At 48.8% G+C, this 15,181-nt stretch overlaps 2 protein-coding genes across 2 annotated transcripts; both read right to left on the reverse strand.

Moving 5' to 3' along the window:
- Window positions 1-6,421: 6,421 nt before the first annotated feature.
- On the reverse strand, window positions 6,422-8,608 carry N7539_006939 (uncharacterized protein; the record flags this gene model as incomplete). The annotated part of the gene is made up of 1 exon (XM_056936540.1): window positions 6,422-8,608. The coding sequence occupies one exon, from the start codon at window positions 8,606-8,608 to the stop codon at window positions 6,422-6,424; it is 2,187 nt and encodes a 728-aa protein (XP_056788475.1).
- Window positions 8,609-12,583: 3,975 nt separating this feature from the next.
- On the reverse strand, window positions 12,584-13,529 carry N7539_006940 (uncharacterized protein; the record flags this gene model as incomplete). Its single annotated transcript, XM_056936541.1, has 2 exons — window positions 12,584-12,986; window positions 13,117-13,529. 2 exons carry the CDS (start codon window positions 13,527-13,529, stop codon window positions 12,584-12,586), a joined length of 816 nt encoding a protein of 271 aa, XP_056788476.1.
- Window positions 13,530-15,181: the final 1,652 nt, after the last annotated feature.

Genomic DNA, 15,181 nt, shown 5'->3' on the forward strand with positions numbered 1-15,181 from the left:
TTAATGACCAGGCCTTATCAAAGATGAAACTAATCGGTATGTTCTCTAACATTATGGATATGAAGTATGAATTCTGAAAAGCATAATCGAGACGATTCAACCAACATAATGTATACATGACAGTATTACCCAGATTCGGCTCATGTTAAGGGAATATTCTAGAGTCTCAGAGTTCACACTCTATATATAGTATATGCACAATGATACAACTGGACTTAGTCAATCTACACCCTATGTATAATGTGGACGCTCACGGACTCGAGCTTGATCCTACCCGGGTTTGTAACATGCCGAATCTGAAAAGACTACAACGTCAGCAAGGATTAAAAGTGAATGTCTGAATGATTGAATGAGGATCGAAGAAAGGCGGAGAAAAACAAATTCAACAAATGTGACATGAACACTAAAAAACCATCCATCCCCCAAAACCGCTGTTCCTGTACTGCGTTGGTGATGGCCGTGGAGCCCGCCACCACAGTCCACGGATAGCAGTATCCCTGAGCTCCTCCGCGATTGGTCTCCATCAATACACAGTGCCATCTTGGAATGTTTAATTTAAACTCAAGGCCCGATCTGGGACTAGCCGTTGGCCCGTGGAAAGTCCCAACAGCGGCCGAAACAGCTCCGTGACAATAGCAGTGTATAACTATAGCGACCCGAAGGAACTACAGATCTGGCCGGTGGCCTCGAGGACCGGTGCTACCGCCGAGACTTTAGTCTAGGTGTCTTGAAATCCTCTAGTTGGGCTCACTGGATTACTGTAAGAGAGTATGTGAGTCGTATGACTAGGCCGATGACTGAATAATAATATTGGAGGTAGTCCAGAGAACTATGATACGAGGTGGACTTGGAGAGGTTGGTCTTTCAATTATGATCATATTGTGCAATAGTTCTATAATTTTTATGAATTGCCCGGGTGGTCTAGTGGTATGATTCGCGCTTAGGGTTCACCCAAAGCATATCTGCGCGAGGTCCCCGGTTCGATCCCGGGCTCGGGCCTTCAACTTTTTTTTCCATTTGCTCCTTGCTCATGCAATGGCAAAACGCTTAATTTTTTTTATTTTCCATTAAGCCCGTTCCCAAGCACAGAATTGAGGTTTGACAGGCTGGTCGGTCGTGATAGCACTGCCCACTGTTGAGGTGATATGGTTCGGCATCATTTATATGAAGCACCAAGTTTTGCCTAAGACTATGAGAGCCTGAGCATTAGGGTCGCCATCGCGCAGGCCGGGTCCTGTCACTTGATTAAGCTCTTGATTTGGGGCACCAATGAATGCTATTCATGTTCAATATTCATTGCCCTTCCCATACTCAGCAAGTTCATCCTTTTCAGGGATTGTTGAGTGATCTTCACAGAATTATAGGGATAATGCTATCCAAGGTATGCCTTAGCCATGAACACAGACAGTGTATCGAATGCAACAGTCGAACATTGACACGAGGGGAGCTTCATGCAAAATTTGATCATTGATCCGAGACTCTCGTCACTTGCTTTTCGTAATTTGGAAATACAACATTGTTTGTATGGCATGTGATTCTGCCGCTCAGCGCACACCATAGCTTAGGTATAATCTCTCCCCCAAAGCAATCTCACTCCTCATCCTTCTCTCATCTTCTACGGCTGCACTTACTACTGTAGCTGTAGATCATCAAGCATATTACCCAGAATCGTGTCTACCATCCTTGAAACAACAAGCATTGCTTATCTGATTGTTGGTCTCTGGTCGAAGACCTATTGATGGCGGCTGATCTTCAGTTTGACTCTGAACCGTGAACGAAGGAAGGACAACTTCTCTTTCGTGTCATGTCTACTGGTCACTCGTGGCGGTGAAGAAATCGCTCACATCCATGCAATTGAAGTGGCCAATCGAGATTCTTTGTATTTTTGCAATGCGAGAAAAGTTTACACGACGGTCAGAGTTCGCAGCATTTTCAATCATTGACTGAGATGCCAACTCTGCATCACGGAGAATTGGGCAGATTCGGTCTTACACAGGTAATATCTGGGACGTCCGATGGTTGTCAATGCTTGGAAAGAAGCTTGATAGAAATTCAGCAGTCCGGTCGATGATACTTGGACTTAGAAGAGAACAGAGGCAGGACGGGCATGTCGAAGAGTTCGACGGGTTTTCCCAAAATTGCGAAGCAATTTAATTGAGATTCAGTGCTTCAGTCGATGGAATTCGAAGCCGGAGGAGGACGGAGAAAGCATGTTGAAGGAGGAAAGTAAGAGGATTCTTCAATAGTGAGAGATGAAAAGATTGGTTTGCTTGTTGATGAAGCACCTAGGGAGGTAACAAAGATAGGTCACTGCAGTGTCAGTGTACGCGTCCGGGTCGTCTAGTAGATGTACATTTCTCCATGGTTACATCCACGGTGTTCTCTTACTTACATCGCGAGTATACGATTCGTGAGTAAGGTTAGCCCCAAGACAGACTTGTAGTGCGTGCTGGTCTATCACTGGATGTTTCTGGACCTACAAGCGCAGGTCCTCGATGGTGTCCATATTGGATTGGCGCTGTTGACAAAGATTGATCATGGAGTGTGACAGATGTATCAGGAAACTCCTCGATGACTCACAGCTGCACTCACCGTTCTCGGGATCAGGAAATTCTTTGCAAAAGCTCGATGCCATGGAGGAAGTACACTGTTTCCTGTGTTAAAGTGTATACAATCTTCCACACATCAAGAGCAAGCCCAGCCAACACATCAGGTGCCCGGGTGGTCTAGTGGTATGATTCGCGCTTAGGGTTCACCCCAAGCATATCTGCGCGAGGTCCCCGGTTCGATCCCGGGCTCGGGCCCTTACTTTTTTGATTATCCGACAGCAGTACTGAGAAAAGATTTCATTTCTGGGATGATAAGTTGAATTTGTTGACGCGGCTCGGCCATGTGGGTGGATTCCTTAACTCCTGTTCGGGCGGCTCAGGACTTACGTCCTCATCCTGATTGGGTGCCGATCCACTTGGCGAACGTTCCGCGCCGGATGGCGGGCCGCTCGTGTATGGCGGTTATCAGGGAGTCAGGGACCACCTCGGCATAAATCGTACAATTGATTTGCTTACTACCGGGCAAGAAGATCACTTTTCAATTGAGAATTGACAGGATTTGAGAGGCAGCTAGTAGCCACAGGACCGTGCGAGATGTATGTACGTCCTTGTCCAAGCGAGTGCGAGACTTTGTATTCTTGGGGCTTGATCTCGAGAACCATGTCGCCGCCATTGCTTGCGCATTGTTTTTGGTTGATAGCATTGGTCGCAAGCGCAGCGCAGCTCCCAGGTTCACTCAGTGCATCTTCGTTGCTGCTAGCGCCGGAAGCCAATGGAAGAAAAACAAAGACAAGAAAATATCAAGACTATACTGTACCATTTACTGCCTGCAGTATTCTATGTAATGAAACTTCCTGATCGAATCCCTGTCTGCGACCCAGACTTCTCACGGTAGCAATCTGGGTCACTAGCACAATCAAATATATCTAGAGAAATAATGAATTACCCTACCTTGATATGAGCTTTACCTTATGGATCCTAGCTTTTCTTTGCTCTATACAGCTAGTCATGTTTAATGACCAGACACTACCGAACAGCCGGAACATATTGGTAATACTATCTTATGATCAGATAGTTGAACTACCTTGGCTCTTCCTAGGTAATAGAACCCTAGAAGTATAAAGTATTCTGACGACAAGGTGTTAGCAGGAGAATGCCCATTCCTCTTTGTTATAGTCCCAGCAGTCATGTGAAGAGTAGATGTTTTTATCCCTGCTGCCCTTTAAAAGGTTTTCACTTTGTCTTTCTTTTCAGTGTGTCTTTCTTGCGTCCTTACATATCAGGGTTTTAACAATGAGTATGAGTCTTCCGTGGTCTCGAGAGGGACTGATTCGCTTGGGTTTCCAATATTTGGTGTTTGCTGCCTTGAATTAAGGGCATGAATGGCCAGAATTTTGAAGGAACTTTGTTTGGATGGTGAGAACGCTGAGTCTCCTGGAACATGAGGTACCCTCACTCGTCCATGCAATAAGAAATCCAACCTCTTGCCTGTTGGATGGCAAATGATTTTGCCCTACCCGCCATAGTCCATTGCCTAGATGGAACCTCCCCCGATAGCAATTCTACCCTCATTCCTCTATTCTCTCTTTGCTGCACCTACAGTTCTACGTTACTTATAGCTTTGTCGTGACGATGCCTTTCAAGCTACAGACATGGTATAATGTCTCGCAGCCATGACTCTATCATTGGTCGTCCAGAGAAGAAGCTCGAAAGCCACACATTTCGCTACGACTGTTGGTGGGCCTGAAACCCATCACATCACTAGCCATTTGACTGCAGAATTGCAGGGCTGTTGAGTTGACGAGCCAGAATAGAAGAAAGCATTGAATCCAGGTCAGTACAGCAAAAAGCAGACCTTGGGACCGAGGACTCATCTGGAAGAGCAACACTCTAATCTCAAGCTTCCGAGCGCATATGTCGTGACTCGATCATGATATATTATCTTCTGATGAGTCTGTGCATGATTCTCTTGGTGACAAACATTCTTAGGGAAAAAGAAAGCGTTCGCTGACTGTTGAAAATAATGGCCGTTAGAATCCTGCAGAGAGAACAACAAACCGCAAGTCTTTTAAAGTCTCCGTTCCCATCATATCGAGAGCCGTGGCTCTTCTCAAAACAATAACAAATTCGAGTGCAACGTCCGGCCCCCTCCCTCTTCTTGCGACTGCGATGGCGCTTTCGGCAACACCCCCCGGTTTCGACTACAACATCCGCCCTATACTTTATACTGCACGGTCGTTCACAAGGTCGTGGCAGACATACGATACAGGCTTGGCGTGCAGTACTCCTCACCATCTTCTCAATCTCATAATAATATTGACTTATGCTTGATATAGAGAATATCTCGTTGCGTCAGTCTTTTTCCTCTCTCCAAGGATGTCCTGATCGATCTCGCCAAGCTCAATCGTAACGCCGTCGGAGCTTAAAGCCCCGACCGAGTACTTGTGGCTTGCGTGCCTCGTGGTGTTCCATCGACTAAACACGTGTCTGACAGGCAAACTAAGCTATGATGGCATCGGCAAGGTCGATGGAGGACACCCAGATTCCTTGTTCCAATTCCATCTCTCGGGTGTATGTTTCTTTGCGTGAATAATCATGTTCAGACTTGAGACCACTAGGTCCCAAAAAGTGGGTTTTCATTCCCTTGGGCGAAGAGGGACGCCATGGCTGCAGCTCCAGCTATCTTGAGATTTTGAAGAAATAAGTTGGTCAGTGTGCCCCTTGACCAGTTGTAGAAATACTCGATTTGGGACCTTCCGCGAAGGCTAACGTCTTGTCTTTTTTGAGAATTTCAGACAGTAACCTGAAAGCGTCCAAATAACATGTGCTCAAGGTAGCTTCCTGTGTCAATCAACGGGTTTATAAAGCGTTTACCACAGCTGACTTTCCCTTTTCAATCATGCTACCACATGTAGTAGTATCCCACAATCTGTTCTCTGTGTCATAATGATGCTCCACGACTCGTACTGAGTCCGCTATTCTCAAGATCTCAGCTAAGATCTAATCGGTGTATTTCTTCAGTATACCTACGTACTTACACATTGAACAGTGAATCAGTGGCACCATGGACTTCACCAAATGGAGAGAAAAAAGCAACTTCAGCATTGCATTCACGGACACCACGCGGGCCTCCGATGAACATAAAGGCCCTAGATATGGCTGTGGTCTTTCCTCTTCACCCGCCGATGGGCTCATGCTAGAGGATTGAGACGTGATACACAAGCTTGTGGTCCAAGGAGCGGTCCTTGACGTATTCCATTAATTTGACAATACGTAGTCACAGCTGCAGCGGGCTGGACTTAAAACTCTCCTACCATGCCCATGAAACGGACATCGGTACGTACTCTACAACTTGTGCATGATCAAGCGCAACCTTGAGAGGTGTGTGTCTGGGCTACTCTGGACATACATACATTTCGCTGATGAAATAATGTGCTAAAGCGGACGCCTGAGCTTTGATATTCTCCTTTATTTTCAAAAAGGACTGAAAAAAATTACAGAGTCGTTGGATACCTCCTGGTTACCTGTTTCATATTACGGAGTCTTCGATTGAATATAACAAGTTTCGAAAGACTTTAATAATGAGAGTGACACTGGTTTCGTATACATTAGTGAAGTTCAGGCGAGGGACGAACCTGAGCGAAGTGCTTTCCGTTGCATTTAGCATATCGCATCGGCGTTTTAAGGGTGCTGGAATGAGTGTTGACCGTGAAGTACCTAGGTTAAAGAACCGGGGTTCGATTCTTTCCTTATGAGACTGTACTTTATTTGAAGTACCGTGTAGACCGTCATTAAATCAAAAGTAACATTTGCTGACCAGCAGCAATTACTAGTGCAAACATAAAACTCTCAGAACAGTACGTGCATTGGTATCATAATCCCCCTTCCGCAAGACTCTCGCGGAGAAGATCCTGGTCTATATCCTTCGGTTGAACATTAGTTGGTGCCTGCGGGGGTGGGCGCAAGCCCAGAATGGGACCTTTCTGATTCACACCTGTGAATCGGAAACGTGGTTGTGCGGCTGGTAGAGATGATGCTGACAAGTGATCAGTAGCCTCGGCAGCTGCATGTGTAGCACTTTTATTGTCTTCTAGTGCATCGCTTGGAACAGGTGCCGTGCCCCATTTGCCGAGGACCCACCCACCCATGCGCCTGGTTAACGTGGTGGTTTTCCGAGGACCCAGAGTGGCCATGGATGTGGTACTGTTGCTGTTGCTGTTGCTGTCCGCCGAATTAATAGACCCCGATTCCAAAGCAAGGCCACTGCCTGCAGCGACCGAAGCCAACAGAGACCGTGGGGATTGAATGGGTCCAGATGCACGGTCTGCAATCACGATTGGAGCTGAAACAACGGGTGGTGTGGAAGCTAATTCAGTACTCGGATATACCAGGCGTCGCGGGATGCGCGGACCAGGGTACCATTCCCCCATACGCATACGGGCGTGACGATCATTAGGCGTGTGAATGTCCATTCCCGCCACTGAGAGCAAGCTCTCGTGCGAACTTGATCTGCGAAGAGGAGGAAACTGAAGTGCGAACACCTTTTCTGGTGATAACCCAGGGTCAAGTGTTGTCGAGCCGTGTGATGATCGTGGAGGAGTCTCTGACTCCTCTGGTATCGGTTGATGCGTCATATTTGCATATAGTCCTGCATGATCTGACTGCGCCGAAGGCCATTCGCCATATGAGTCTGGTGAAGCGCCCTCGCGATTGATGTCATCAAGTGGCGGTAGTGATCGGATGGGCAAGTCAAGTCCCTTGCCATTATGTGCCTGAAGTACCGGAGAGGAAAATGCTGTGCTCTCGGGGCTTGTGGGCTGAGAAGATTCAAATTCACGATCGATGCGATCGAAAATGGATGATGTACGGAAGGCCGACCGTGGCGAGCTGGCCATGGAGTCAGTCGCAGGGGAACAGTGCGACCACCTGCGAGATGATGTAGGAGGTATTGAGACTGATGTTTGAGAAAGAATGGTATTTATCGACGAGCTAGAGGATTGTGAGCGGTGCGAGGGCCGGCGCGGAGATTGACCGTTGACAGATGAGTACAAGGGAGCAGGACTGCCCAAGGTTGGGCGTCGTTTCTTGGCTCGCCGAGTCAACGTGCCCTTCTCTTTCTTCAACGCAGACGTAGATGTGTGATAGTGATGATGAATGTGAAATTCTTTGGAAGCCGGGCGCTCCTTGGACCGAAGCTCCTCACTGAGAGTCGTGCAGCGAAGAGGCCCACCATGCTCCGTCTCCCCGAGGCCGGCCAGCGGTTGGTGCATATGTATCTGTTCTCGCAAGTTTTGGACTTCTTGATTCGAGCTCTCGAGCATTTCACGTAGCTCCATTATTCCGACTTGTAGATTTGCGTTGTCTTGCAGTATGTCCTTAACAAATCGGGATACTACATGTGTGTTTGGGTTCCGCCCGAGCTCAGATGCAGCAGCCGCTCCTTTCAGGCGCCCAGCGGCTCTGTCAAGTTCTCGTTCCACGGCCCGTTTGCGTTCGAGCCTCTGGATGAGCTCTTCATGTTGTTCACGCTCTTCGCGTGCTTCGCTTTCGATCCGCTCGACCTGTTCGTGGAGGTCACGTAGCATTAACTGTGCGCTCTTCCAGCGTTGAATGGCAGATTTTTCGCTCTCGCAGGCTGTCATCACCTGGTCCTGGAGATGAGATTGCTGCGTTTCCATCAAGACCAGTTGAGCCTCAAGATCCGCTGCCCGTGCTGCGGCAGCAGTGACTCGGCGCAGTTCGGTCTGCGTGTTTTCCAGGGCCTGCGTGAGCGATCGTACATGGTCGTCCGATTCCAATGCCGTTCTGTTCAAACTCTCCAGATGGTCGAGAAGCGACCGATTTTCCTCGACGATGCGTGCATTTTCTTCTTGCACCTTGCGCTTCTCCGCCTCTAGTTCGGTGAGGCTTGATTCAAGCCGTTGGCGGTCCCTTTCCGCCTCGGCTATGTAGCTCTCATGGCGATGGAGAAGGGCCTGTAAAGCGAAAGTTAGTGATGAAAGGCCGGGATCAGACGCATTTGTTAGAGTAGAGAAGTCGTGAAAATTTGAAGTGGCCATGACGCACCCCGACACAATGCGATAGGATCGGGGACCTCTGCGAGAGGTTGTCCATGGGAGCCAGCGAGCAAACGCAACATTAAACACGCGCGACGGATTCGGGAAATCTTGAAGTCAACCGGATTTGAATCCAGATGGAATGGAGGGAAAAGTAAGGACAAAAGTGACAGGGCTCTGGTGGCTGCGGAATGACAGGCAAATGATGTGTCGAAGAATGCATAACTCAGCCAGCCCTGGGTTACACAAGGGAGTCGACCACGCCAGGTTTGTTTCCAACGTGTGTGATTCAGATCGTCCACACGGGGTGTTTAATGCCAAATAGAGATCAACAAAGAATTAAATTTTGAACGTACCTGACCTAACCTGGCTGCTGTTTCCAGGTCTTTCTCTAGTCCTTCAAGTGCGATTTGATTATGCTCCAGTAGGGCGCAGTCACCCCGACCGCAGCAGCAGCCCAGCGATAGGGGCGCTCTCGAGTGTGTTGGCGGAATGCTGGGAAAATGCTGTGGCTGCAGCTCCGCGTCAGATCCCCCGGCATGCAGTTGCGAGAAAGAATCCATGGATGGCTTGAGAATGTCGCCCCTGCCGGAGCGATCGCGGAAGGCAGAGCTGCCACTTTATTGCAGGAGGGGTTTGCGTCACAGAGCGGTGATGCCCAGGACCGATGGATAAGGTATCCACCGTTGAAGTAACATGACAGAGAGCCGCGCGCTAATGGACTCCAACACAACGGGCGTACATCGAGAGTCTTATGAAGAATGGAGAGGTAGCGCTTGAGTGAAGGCAATGATGCACCGAGGGGAAGCTATGATAAGGAAGACACCTTCCTCGATGATCAATCAGCTGACCGTTACATAATGAGAGGCCGATTTGGGCACTTCCGCCGGGCACCTCCAACGGCGGGTACTCTCAGGCATCGTACTAACTACCAATAAACCGGGGTGCAATTAGTCGGACTCGGATCCCATAGATGTAGCCCAGCCGCGCGAATAATTCAACGTCAGTTCACTGTTGGAAGGTGATCAGAAATGGGAGGCGCAGCTAGAGAGGGAGAGAAACGGATGATGATATTTTCGATTGTACTACATAGCCTGCGCTGGGACCAGCAGAGAATTCTATAGATTTTCGTAGCAAGGTCAGCAGCATATAAGAATATGCCTGACTCAAGAAACATCCATACGCGTGCATAAGGTACACACTGTTAGCTCCGAGGATCCCTTCGCCTTGTGTACGCTTCCGGTGGGTGTAAATGATGAGATAGCCCGATCGGTAGGCGTGAAGAAGGTGATCCTTCTTCTGCTCGACATCGCCGAGGAGAGTTACCACCGTACGAGTAGCGGGCGTAGGGGGATCACCTGCAGGTCCTGCTGGATTTGAGCTTTCAAAGCCGAATTTGGGCAAATCTCCAGAAGAGTCTGCAAGAAAGGGCTATGAGGTGAGCGAGGAACAATAATTGACAGACGGCTGGATCGGAGCTTAAGTTTATGTTCATGTACGCAAAAAAGTCTCTCTCTTTCATGAACGCCCGGGTGGTCTAGTGGTATGATTCGCGCTTAGGGTTCACCCAAAGCATATCTGCGCGAGGTCCCCGGTTCGATCCCGGGCTCGGGCCTTCTTCTTTTTCCTCGGCACATCGGATACACCACGAGTAAATGTATCATCAATCAATCTCTTTTTTTATTTTTTACCTCCTTTGGTCTGCTGTGCAATGCTTTCCTTGATAATTAGATGGTGAAAATTGCTAGCGTATATGTCAAAGCGTACGTGGGTGTCAGACTCCTTAGCATCGAGGAAATGCAGGGGGAAACACAGCCCACGTACACACCACTCACGGTCGGTAGTTGATACTCGGCATACGCAGAAGCATTTGAAACAAATGTGATTGCTCGAAGACTTGAAGTAGTAACAGGCTGAGTCTGGAAAGACTGAGTGGGAATGACTCCCATGGCGAGAATTTATGAGATCACAACAGAAAGACTATCCGAAAAATCCCATGTGCTTGGTACTTTCGACTCGAGACTCTATACTCTACAGAATGTGAGGACCATGGATATGTTTATTATGTGTAGCAGACGTGGGATAAGAGAGCGCTAGAGAAACGCTGCCGACGCGCTACAATAGTAACAACTAACAAATATGATTCTGGGAGCAAGGACGAACCTACCCGAGGGCTACAACTTGTCAATATTTTCTGCCAGCGCTTTTTCTTCTTCCTTCCTCTCCAGGCTTTTCCACTTTCAAAGAGGGCACGAGTATTTTTCCATGTTCCTGGCATATAACGCAACGTACTGAGGAACCATGGCAGGGAAAGCTGTAATAGGATCTCAGAATCTCTCATTTTATTAGAACGTCTTCACCATGCCATTGTTCTCTCTTTCAGCTGCACCTGGTTTGGGCAGCCATAGTTCATTAGAATGAACAAAAGAAATACCACGAGCATTTCTGCGTAAGATTCCCAGCCTGATCCCGGACTCGGGCCTCACTTCTTGTTGATTGTCAAGATTCATTTCTGTGGCAATCAGTGTATTCATCCGTAGTTAAGATGCGAGTTCTGCCGCCAGCCAGTGGGTTCGCGGCTTCGCGGCCCCATATCCCACCCCACCAATCAGATGAAAGTGGGTCCTCGGCCCGTCCATCATGAGTCGTGACTCGAGAGTACAAGGATGATTGTCTTGATAGTTCGCAACGAGCAAGGCCACTGCTTTTGTGATCCCTGTGTTCCTGAAAAGAACGGCAAACTTCAACATGGTTATATGAGCAATCGCTTTATTTTCTGTGGCTGTGACTGTGACATCAGGATCTTTTCACCTTAATCTAAAATACTCGGGCACTATGTGCTCTGCGGCATTGCAAATGACTCAGGCGTCAGTGAGCCTAAATCAACAGACATCATCACATGCTCAAGCTTAGATTTTGCATGTGATCGAAAGACTTGATTGGAATACCTCTAGCCCCGAGAATTCAGCTCGATTTATTGGAAGGATATTCGTACTTCCCTTCATATTCTCTGAGAGTGATGATTTTCAGGCTCTGAAGACTCAATCTGTCTCGGGTAAACAGGTTCTGCGTGAGCTAGTCGAATCCTGCATACAGCAAGATCGGGAAGATTTCAAAGGGGTAACAGTCTAGAGTCTTGACGATTGACTGTACGGCCGAATCTACAAGGCAAGTATGTGAGTAGTGCAGATCCCCGCTCCGGGCTTGAATTGTGCATGCAGGCTGATTCCGATCCTCAACGAAGACACACACCGTCGGGCATGACGTATCGATACTATTCTCGCTACTCGAAGTGAATGACCCAATGTTTAGAAAAACATTGACGGAGGTCAATCTGCGCCCTTGTCTTGTTTGGCTAAGGTTGTTTTCGTGATTTGTTTGAAGACTACATGTCGGATGATTCAGGGTAATGTATGTAGTATGTATACAGTGCTAGAACAAAGCTAGCTCATGAGATCTACTCGAAGCAGTATAAAAACAAACAAGGAAACCCCATTTTTCACAGTGAAAAGGCCTAAGAGAAAGCCAATGAGATGACGAGGACGATGAATATGAAAGCATCGTGATCGAGTATGTTACAAAACTGAATTCTTCAGCAATAGAATATCCGCCTCTCCAGTGAAGCACGAGGAAAAAAACAGCAAGCCTTTGAAACTGCCTCAACGTAGAAAGGATAAGACAAGCAATAGAATCCTTGATGATAGTCGCACCGTATCCTGTCCAGTGCGTAGACGCCATCCCTTAAAGAAGCAAGAAAAAAGAGCCGAATTCCGTGTAGCCCGAGATCCCGACGCATGACGCAAAAAGAACACAGAAGAGTCCCCACTAATCACGGGAGAGCAATGGCAAAGATGAAAAGGAAGTATGAGGGTGAGAGAAAAAGAGGTATGAGGACGAGAGAGAAACGGGTATGGAGGATGGGTGAGAAAGACGAAAGGAAAGCGGCAGCAGACGATGATTGTAATGTACATCCCGCGATCAAGCAGTCATAGCAATAGCTGGCGACGAGGGCTCGACGAGGTTTGAGGGAGCAGGGGTCAGACCATCTCCTGTGCTCTTCTCACTGGGGACCGCACTGCTACCGTTCCTGGTCTCAGTGCCCGGGGCAGCAAGGTTCTTGGAGTCGGTTTCCCCATTGGTGATCCCGGCGGCCGCCTTATCCTCCTCCGACTCCGGCTTGGCCACCTTGTGGCTGCCCCAGGTAGGCACTTGCCAAACGACACCGGTAAAGCTGCGCAATTTGAGCGGTTTGCGCTCCCACTTGCGGCACGGAGCGCCAGTGCGGTCCAGGGCGCGGAGGTGAGCATTGATTGCGCCAGTGTTGGCCTTGGGTCCCAATCGAGGGGCCATGGACGACTTGCCCGGTTCGGTGCCATCCTCACTATGTCAACCACCACCAAGTTAGCCTTCTCATGCTCTCTCTCTCTCTGAAGCGTTTTATATCATGCAGGCACAGGCAGGAACAGAGAGACATAAACGAGAAATGTGTACGCAATGGGGCGGGGACTTACAGGCGAGCTTTCTTCTTTGGACCAGGTCGACCACGCACGCGCGCAACAGGCTCAAGGAGTCCGTTACCACGCTTGCTTCCTGGCTTGGGACCCGGAATCCCCTTCCGCCGTGGAGTATCACCGGGAGTAGCCCCCGTTGCTGGCGTTGAAGCGGCATCCGCATTAGACTCGGCATCAGCAGAGGATGGACGGGCTGCAGAGGCCTCTACGGAGGAGGCGGGCGAGGATTGTTCAGCCTTATCGGGGATGGATGAGGGTTCGGGGGTCTTGGTATCGGAGGTATCTTGAGGCTCTTCAAGGAACTGTCGCAATGTTTCGGGGCGCAACTTGAGCGTCACCAGGAGCTGTGGTGAGGCATTCTTGGTGAGTCCGGCTCGATTGGAGCGACCGTTAGAAGCAGAACCGGCCGGCATGGTGAGGGAGGAGGTTGGGTTTGTGCTCAACAAGGGGTCGGAGACCTTTTCGAAGTGTACGTGACTCGGTGACGATTGTGTTGATGACGTGGATGCGTCGTGGATCGGATGGATAGACGAGATGACTGGCGGTCGGATGGTGCACTTGGATGGCCGACCGTGACGTGGCTTTGGAACTCCGTCCGGGTTGGTGATTTTAGTTTTTCCTTCTCCCGATCACGAGAGAGCAGTTCGGGGCGTGAGTGTTAGATCGTGGAGGTGAGACAGGTAGAGATTCATAGTCCGGAGACGTGGTTGTGATGAGGTGGGAGATGGGAGAAGAGAAAAGGAAGGGAAAAGGGTGGGGGAGAGTTGAAAGAAGGGAAGCCAGGGGGGTGGTTGGTGGGCAAAGTTGAAGTGGATTTCATCTTTTCTTCTCTGACGATGGGGGAGAAGGTTCTTTTTCGTGAGCGACAACATTTGGTGGTACGGCCTTTCCACTTTGTATGGGAAGGGCTCACCTCCGGTTTAGTACGAAAGGGGGCTGCTCGGCCTCTGGGAGGTGAGGCGTCGTGTTGGTTATAGTATTACCAGTAATTTAAGCTCCGAGCATGCCCAAACAGCAGCCCCCCATCCGCCAAGTCAAGAGCTCTGTAACAACACTCATACCAGCAATACACCGGATGCTGGTCTCTTGCACGCTGGGCCAAAAGGCGCGAGCAGATCTTCCTCTTCTCCGTGCCGCCGAATGCACGTCCCTCCGTAACCTGGTGATCTGGTCGCCGGATGCTGGACGGCGACATGAAAGAATGTTCGTATGGAACTAGTCCGGTGGATCGCGACACATTTAGATGAGAAGATAAATTTGACAAGTCATTTTTCTTCAAAACTGTCCAGTACATATAACTATCATTGTGTTCATATACCATGACCTGAGTACTTTGTGATGTTACTCCTGGAACTAAGTATACCGGACCCCAATCCTATTGTCTCCAACGACAGCCCTAACTCCCGGGAAGGACCAGACAGAATTTTTTTTTTCTCAGGATACGAATGGGCCATCGCCCTCGAGTTCCGACGGATCTCATTCCAGGCGCCGCTCCGCAGCATCCCGAAGATGATCCATCTAGCGGTCTGAATTACGACCATCATTTTGTGCCAAGTAGTAAATCGTCGTCGCCAACACAGCCACTCACAGCCCATTTTGAAGTCATCACCGTCAACTATAAACGATTACCAACACGATAGCAAAGGTCACCTCAAGTCCTGTGCACAATCCATGCACTGTATAGTGTATAGTGTACAGTGTACAGTGTACACTTGTATAGCACAATCATAAGCATGGAACTGAACAAAAGGTGAACATCAAGATAGTTTTTGATTCGTCATTATCCACCAAGTCACACTGGCTATTAGTTAATTTGGCGATAAGTAAAGCCTTCGATTCCCTTCAGACCGTCCGTCCGCAGAAGCCACCCTTGAGACTAGTCTTTGACCAGTCTCCAAACCTCTAGCTTACTACCCAATTGAACAGTCCAACATTTACATAACCAGCAACTGTTGCATTTATAGTCCTGTCCCGTGTATACTTCGAAATTGACCACTAAGTAAAGTCAGCGACTCGTGGTGAACGGCTACTGCTATGTCCCTACCCGTAGGAATGAGGACTACCG

This window comes from Penicillium diatomitis (assembly GCF_028827545.1).
Source record: "Penicillium diatomitis strain IBT 30728 chromosome Unknown utg000009l_segment0_segment0, whole genome shotgun sequence".
In the NCBI taxonomy this organism is placed as follows: domain Eukaryota; kingdom Fungi; phylum Ascomycota; class Eurotiomycetes; order Eurotiales; family Aspergillaceae; genus Penicillium; species Penicillium diatomitis.